Source organism: Eretmochelys imbricata, chromosome 14 (genome assembly GCF_965152235.1).
Source record: "Eretmochelys imbricata isolate rEreImb1 chromosome 14, rEreImb1.hap1, whole genome shotgun sequence".
NCBI classification, from domain to species: domain Eukaryota; kingdom Metazoa; phylum Chordata; order Testudines; family Cheloniidae; genus Eretmochelys; species Eretmochelys imbricata.
The window spans coordinates 42,027,806-42,036,050 of record NC_135585.1 but is presented as its reverse complement, the minus strand read 5'-3'; the positions used below and the strand labels follow the sequence as shown (position 1 = coordinate 42,036,050).

General features: G+C 46.0%; 1 protein-coding gene across 1 annotated transcript; it reads right to left on the bottom strand.

The window, feature by feature from the left end:
* Positions 1-556: 556 nt before the first annotated feature.
* LOC144274062 (olfactory receptor 10A4-like) lies at positions 557-1,492 on the bottom strand. The gene is given in 3 exon segments (XM_077832753.1): positions 557-720; positions 723-1,410; positions 1,412-1,492. Coding segments are annotated over 3 exon segments (933 nt in total).
* Between the last annotated feature and the right edge of the window lie 6,753 nt (positions 1,493-8,245).

Here is an 8,245-nt window from a genome sequence, read left to right as displayed (position 1 = left end):
AAAACATCTGGCAGTCCGGATTTGGCCCGCAGTCCACCTATTGACTACCCCTGACATAACATATTATAAAAGTTGTATCCCAGACTGTGTGCAGGGGGAGAGAGAGATGTAGCCCTTGGGAGGTGCCAGGATGATGGCCACTGGTGCTAATGAGAAAGGTGATGGTGATGAGGAAGATAATGGCTAACATTTCTGGTTGTTCTGCAAGGGATGGTGGGAGTATATGGATGTTCACATGTACAGTATGTATTATTTCAGTCTACCTTGCTGGGTTAGAGTGTTTGTGACCTTGCTGAATGTATTAATAAACGATTACAAAGACAGAAGTGTTCCTAAAGTGTGAGTGTTGCAACCGTGGACATCGGGGTTCCCAACTGAACAGTAACTTTAATAACACTGGGCCTGATACTGGGACAAGAACCTTCAATACCTCAGAGTGATAACTGGGAATTCTTAAGTAATCAATATAATTAATATACGATTCATAGATCAGGCTACAACAGGCAACTCCAAATCCATCACAAGACTATTAAAATAATATTTTTCCCCCCACTTTTCAAATAAATATTTTTCTGGCCATCACCCTTCTCAGGGCTTCCTTTACCTCCTTGTTCCTCAGGCTGTAGATCAAAGGGTTCAGCTTTGGAGACACCACTGAGTAGAACAGGGAAAGCAGTTTGTCGCTGCCGAGTGAGTAGCTGGATTTGGGCTTCAGGTATTCATGATGCCAGACCCGAAAAACAAGGTCACCACGATGAGGTGGGAGGAGCAGGTGGAGAAAGTTTTGCTCCTGCCCGCGGCTGACGGAATAGTGAGGATAGCGTGGAGGATACGGATGTAGGATACAAGGATGAGCAGGAAGGGGACCATGATGAAGGTGGCAGAGATGGTGTAAACAGCTATTTCATTCCTGTAGGTATCCGTGCAGGCCAACTTCAGCAGCGGGGGCAGGTTGCAGAAGAAGTGGTTGATGCGAATAGGCCCACGGTAGGGCAGAGGGAATATGAAAGTTGTCTGCCCGACTCCCACCAGCACCCTGATGAGCCAGGACACACTTGAGAGCTGGAGACACACACCTCTGATCATCATGGTCGTGTAGCGCAGTGGGTGACATATGGCCGTGTAACAGTCATATGCCATGGCAGCCAGCAGGCAACACTCAGTGATCCCCAGGAAGGAGAAGAAATACATCTGTGTGGCAAAGCCCAGGAAGGAAATACTCTTGTCCTCGGAGAATAAGTTCACCAGCATCTTGGGGGTAGTGGACGAAGTATAACCCATTTCCAGAAAGGACAAATTCCAAAGGAAGAAATACATGGGGGACTGAAGGGCAGGGTCCACCACCGTGATCGTGATGAGGAGGATGTTGCCCACCATGGTGATGAGGTACAACAGCAGCACCAGAAAAAAAAAGTGAAACTTGGAGCTCCAGGATATTGGAAAAAGCCACAAAGAAGAACTGTATCTCAACTGTGTGGTTCCTGCTAGCCATGTCCTACAGTTGTTTTCTATCTGTGGAGATAATAAAATCACAGAGGCATAGGACTGGAAGGGACCTCGAGAGGTCATCTAGTCCAGTCCCCTGCACTTATGGCAGGACTAAATATTATCTAGACCATCCCTGACAGGTGTTTGTCTAACCTGCTCTTAAAAATCTCCAATGATGGAGATTCCACAACTCCCTAGGCAATTTATTCCATGCTTAACCACCCTGACAGTTAGGAAGTTTTTCCTAATGTCCAGCCTAAACCACCCTTGCTGCAATTTAAGCTCATTGCTTCTTGTCCTATCCTCAGAGGTTAAGGAGAACAGTTTTCCTCCCTCCTCCTTGTAACAACCTTTTATGTCCCCTCTCAGTCTTCTCTTCTCCAGACTAAACAAACCCAATTTTTTTTAATCTTCCCTCATAGGTCATGTTTTCTAGACCGTTGATCATTTTTCTTGCTCTTCTCTGGACTTTCTCCAATTTGTCCACTTCTTTCCTGAAATGTGGCGCCCAGAACTGAACAGAATACTCCAGTTGAGGTCTAATCAGTCGGGAGTAGAGTGGAAGAATTACTTCTCATGTCTTGCTTACAACACTTCTGCTAGACATCCTAGAATGAGGTTTGCTTTTTTTTGGAACAGTGTTACACTGTTGACTCATATCTAGTTTGTGATCCACTATGAGCCCCCAGATCCCTTTCCGTAGTGCTCCTTCCTAGGCAGTCATTTCCCATTTTGTATGTGTGCAACTGATTGTTCCTTCCTAAGTGGAGTACTTTGCATTTGTCATTATTGAATTTCATTCTATTTACTTCAGATCATTTCTCCAGTTTGTCCAGATCATTTTGAATTTTAATCCTATCCTCCAAAGCACTTGCAACCACTCTCATCTTGGTGTGGTCCGCAAACTTTATAAGACTACTCTCTATACCGTTATCTAAATCACTGATGAAGATATTGAACAGAACCCAACCCAGAACCAATCCCTGTGGGACCCCACTCATTATGCACCTCCAGCATGACTGTGAACCACGGATAACTACTCTCTGGGAATGGTCTTCCAACCAGTTATGCACCCACCTTATAGTAGCTCCATCTAGATTGTATTTCCCTAGTTTGTTTATGAAAAGGTCACGTGAGACAGCATCAAAAGCCTTACAAAATCCAAGATATACCACAGCTATCGCTTCCCCCCTATCCACAAGGCTTGTTACCCTGTCAAAGAAAGCTATCAGGTTGGTTCATTAACTGGTTAAGTTGGGTTGTAGCGGGGTGGTCACCTGCTCCAGCCTTAAAGGGCTTAAAACAGCCCAGGACTGTGGCTGGGAGCAAGCAGTTCCCAGGCAGATTGGGGGAAGCAGGCTCAGCTGTGGCCACACCCCAATCAGGGCTCAGCTGGCCCTTATAAGAGGGCAGTAGGCCAGGAGCAGAGAGTCTCCTCTAGCTGTAGAGAGAGATGGGCCTGGCTGCTGGGGAGCATACCACAGTACCTGAGGTGGAGGAGGGCTGGGGAAAGGCCAGAGGAGCTGGGGAGGTGAGGTGGGGATAGACGGTGGGGGTTCCCTGGGGAGGGGAGACCCAAATCTGCAGGGTACTGCAGGGGGCAGCACCCCGGGTAAAGGGGCACCGTGGTCCGGGAGGGACATGGGGGCCAGCGGCAAGAGGGACCCTGGCCTGCACAGGGCGCTCCGGAGGCTGGAAGAGCTAATTCCCAAGGACGACCAGCAGGAAATGACACAGGGTGAGTCCCGCACCGTGACATTGGTGAATCGTATAAGAAATTTATATGCATATATACATAATCTCTGATACAACAAATTTTCAGTGGTGTTTTCATTTGTGGATGCCCAGTGTAGGACATCTGGTACTTTATGTGCAGTGGCACTAAGATCCCACAGCTCCCACTGACTTCAGTTGGAAAGCCAGGCTCAATGTGTCACAACTTGGACATCCAAAACAGGAGGCATCTAAAGCACGTGGCCCGTTTTGAGAACGTCAGCCTGAATCTCGCTGCTCTGTAAAACGAGGAGAGGATTGCTCTGTCTCACCAAGTAGACCAGCCTTTATTTCCTGTTCCCCAGGTCTGGTTACAGAGGTTGATATCCCTGGCTCCGATAACAGCCAGACCACATTGGATGTGTCTACACAGCATTTTGGAGCAAGCAGGAGTGAGTCCCAGCCCGGGTCAGCAGACTTAGCCCACCCACCTCACTAGACTTCATATCCTGAGCTCCAGCCTCACCTGCTATCATTTTCCTGTGAGAGCTCATCTGAGAGCACAGTGATCGCTATGGAGCATTTAGTGATTTAATGAAGTCAAGACAAAAATGATCAAAGAAAAACCACCCCATCCCCTGTGGGAGAACACTTTTCACAAAGTGATCACTCTGTGTCTAAGCTATCAGTCCTCATCCTCAAAGGAAACCTGCACAACACTTTCAAAAGACAATCTTGGGAGCTTAAATTCATACCTTTACTAGACACTAAAAATCATGGACTGAACAGAGACACTGGATTTATGGCTTATTACAACAATCTGTGACCCCCACTAACCACCACCCCCCCAGCTGCTTTTCTCCACCCCCTTCCTTTCCTCCCTATGACTGGAGGGGTAGTAAGGAGCCACTTCACTTTGAATGGTCCCTTGAAATGTGTGTTAACTACTTATGCCGATCAATCTGTTCCCCTTTGTATTTATCTGTGACACTCTCTGGCTTTGTCTACATTAGCACGTTTGTTGGTAAAACTTTTGTCTGTCGGGGTGTGAAAAGAAATATCCAGGCCTGACGGACAAAAGTTTTACGGAGCGCCCGTGTGAACAGCGCTGTGTCGGCGGGAGACACTCTCCTGCCGCCGAAGCGGCCGCCGCTTGTTCGGGTGGTTTGATTTTGCCGGCAGAAGAGCGGCTGCGCGGGAGACCTTGCTGCGGCACAGCTTTAGCGGCACGGCTGCGCCACTGTGAGGTCCGTAGCGCAGACCCAGCCTCCGTTCATTTCCCAGCCAACAAGAGCAGCTCCGTGGATGCTCAGAAGCTTGTCTCTCTTGCCACAGAAGTTGGTCCAATAAAAAATATTACCTCACCCGCCTTGACTCTCTCATATCCTGGGACTGACATGGCTTCGACAAACACTGCATCCATCCATCCATCTATCTATGATTTGAGGACTTCAATAGCACAGACACACGTGAGAGGTTTTTCGCAGGAGTGGGTGGGTGAGATTCTGTGGCCTGCCTTGTGCAGGAGGTCGGACTAGATGATCATAATGGTCCCTTCTGACCTTGGTATCTATGAATCACTTTCATAGAGACCCAGTAAGACTGTACTTAGCAGCCAAGATCCTGATTACATTTTTTTCAGGCACAGAACTCGAAGTTCAAGGGAGTTGGGTGGGTAACTCCCTTAGGTTCCACTGGAAATTCCAGCTATAAATTATAAATTATTCCTTAGTATAGCAAAATGGTAAGGGGAGAGGAACAACACACCAGCGGCTGACTCCCTGCTCCCTTGTACCATGTGTAGTCATTTATACCGATGCAAGGTGAGTGCAAAATGACTCCATATCAGAATTACCCACTTGTACTGGCAGGAGTGTTTCCATACCCAGTCACCACTCACATTGCTCACATAGAAATGACTACACAAAGGTACAAAGCAGTGGAGAAAAAGGACCAAGCTAAAGATATGCACCGATGTGCTTGGTTAAAAAGCAATAACGTGTAGGAAAAGCATTGACTTTAAAAAATATTTTAATCTAATATAATCATGTGCTTTAAAACTTGCGAGCAGCGTGTTGAGCAACTCTGAAGAAGCCACACCTTGAGGAGTCTGAGTATTTAAGTTCTTTTATGCCTCCATTGAGACAGGTTCCCTGGTGCATTGAATCCTTGCAACGTAAGAGAGTCATAGATGAGACAAAGACTCTTCTTTTTCTCTCTTTGGGGTGGAGAATATACAGCTTGATAGTCAGGGTCAAAGTTTCCAGGGACAGCTGTTTTGAGCAAGGGATGGTGGAAAATTTTCCATCAAAACTTTTTTCACTAAAAAACTGGGTTTCCAATGGAAGACAGAAGTGTCTGCTTTGGAAGACAGGAATCCCCAAAACTTTTTGAAAAGGGGACTAAAGTCCTTAAATCGCTGATTTTGAACTTATTACCCATGAGGAACCTCATTATTTCGCTCTCTCTGAGGTACTTCTATGGCCTACATTGGAGTAAGCGCCTCACACAATTTCTTTAGCCTCACAACTCCCCTGTGATGTAGGCAGCACTGTGATCCCCATATTGCAAACAGGGAGCAGACACACCCAGAGACAGGGGGCAGCTTTTCAAAGGTATTTCAGAGCCTGAAGATGCAGAGAGGCCCCATGTGGGATTTTCAGAATCGCCTAAACAGGGAAGGGCCAAAATCCAAAAGGCCCAGATTCACAAAGGAACTTGGGTACCTAACTATCACTTTAGGCCCCTGAAGATCCCAGAGTCAGGCCCCCTCTGGGATTCACAAAACTGCTGCTGAGCTGCCGTCAAACGCTGTCTGTGCCTAAACTCCCTGGGCTCCTGCTTTTTTGCAGTAAAATTTCCCAAGATGCCTCTGGGCATGGGCTCCGCAGCCCAACACCAACCAGACAGGCACATGAGCCCCAGAGCGATGTACGAGCTGGGAGGAGATAACCAGTCCTCTGCCTCATTTGTCTGTGGGGCCCAATTTGGTAAACATGGTCAGAGCTCACCTACCAGATTGGGCCCTTTTAGGAGATCCTATGCAAAGCAAGGATGGCTGAAGTTGGGGGAAGAGGAGGACCTCCCTCATAACTTTTAACCCAGTGGTTAGGCTATGTAGTTGGGGTGTGGGATAACACTGGTTCAAGTCCCCCTTCTGGCTCAGGGGGAGAAAGGATTTGAACAGAGATCTGCCACCTCTCAGGTTTCATAGATTCCAAGGTCAGAAGGGACCATGGTGATCATCTAGTCTGACTGCCTGTATAACACAAGCCGGAGAACTTCCCCCAAAATAATTCCTAGAGCAGAACTTTTAGAAAAAATATTGAATCTTGATTTATAAATGGTCAGTGAGAGAATCCACCATGACCCTTGGTAAATTGTTCTATGGGTAATCACCCTCACTGTTACAAATGTATGCCTTATTTCCAGTCTGAATTTGTCTAGCTTCAACTTCCAGCCATTGGACCATGTTGTACCTTTCTCTGCCAGACTGAAGAGCCCATTATTAAATATTGGTTCCCCATATAGGTACTCAGACTGTATGGAAGTCACCCCTTCACCTTCTTTTTGTTAAGATAAATCAATTGAGCTCCTTGAGTCTATCACTCTAAGGCAGGTTTTCTAATCCTTTAATCATTCTTTTGGCTCTTCTCTGAACCTCTTCAATTTATCAACTACTTGTCCACAAAGCATAACATGTTCCACTGCTCCATGAAGCTACTGTCTGTTGTAAAGAAATATAAAAAACAAAAATAAAATCATAATTTAAAACATTTCCCAAAGCTCACTAACCACAGCAGCAATCCTGCCCCTAATTCCCCTGCCTTGACCTGTGATCTTGAAGTTCTATCTAGGACTTTTACTTCTTTTCTGTTTCCCATACACAGAGTAAGCATATACTTTCCAGCTGAGCCTTTTAAAGCTGTCTAGGGGATTTGAACACACAGTTCCCACTAGTTTTATTGTGAATTGGATGACTGAATTCCTTAGACAGCTTTGAAAATCTCAGCCTCAATGACTTTTTTTTTATTTTATATTAAAGCAAACAGCAACAGAAGGAATAAAAATAAAGTATCCATGACAGAGAGCACAGTGTGTGTATTGCCTCAGTAATTTTGTTTTAGAAGTGAGCACAAAATGGTAGCTGCCCCCAGGAGACTGCTAGCAATTTAGACCCCAATTCCCCACAATACTTGAGCACATGCTTAACTTGCAGGGCAATCTAGGGTGGCGAAGGATGGGGATGCGGATTGGGATTGTAATGTCCCAAACTGTACATGAAAAGATGGCGGAGAAGAGAGGTTTATACTGGTTTTATTTCATGCCTAGGATTTCAATATTTCTTAGGATTTAGGCTGGAGTGCATGGTTCTATGATTATGATTTTATCTGAAGTAGAATCTAATCCTCTTTCCAAAATATCAATTTCCGTTTGAAGCCCTGGTCTGGATTCTCCAGCTAGTCCTTACACTGCTGGCCAAAAGGAGGAGGCAGGTTTTAGAACGAGTCTAGAATTAAGTGGTGCCAATGTATTAACATTTAATTCTGTGTTCTCCTCATTACATGGCAGAGTTTGTTTGGTTCCACTAGATGCAAGCCATGGCAGATGCAGAATAGGGAAATCAAATGTCCATCAGAGAATTCATCCTCCTGGGATCCAGGAATACCCAAAAACTGAAGGTTCTTCTCGTCTTGCAGCTTCAAGGGATCTACATTGTGACCACGGCTGGGAACATCCTCGTTGTTGCGCTATTTGTGGGTGATCAGAACCTTCACACCCCCAGGTACTTCCTTCTGCTTGGAGATCTGCTTCACTTTGCCCATCTTGACCAGAATGCCGGCCAGTCTCCTGACTGGGGACAGACCCATTTCTGTTAGCAGCTGCATCATGCAATTTATACTTTTGATTCTCTGGCAGGTGCTGAATTCTATCTCCTAGCTACAATGTCTCATGATTGGTATTTAGTTATATGTAAGCCCTTGCATTATGCAGCCCTTATGAATGGCAGATTCTGTCTCCAGCTAGCAGCTGGTCTTGGATG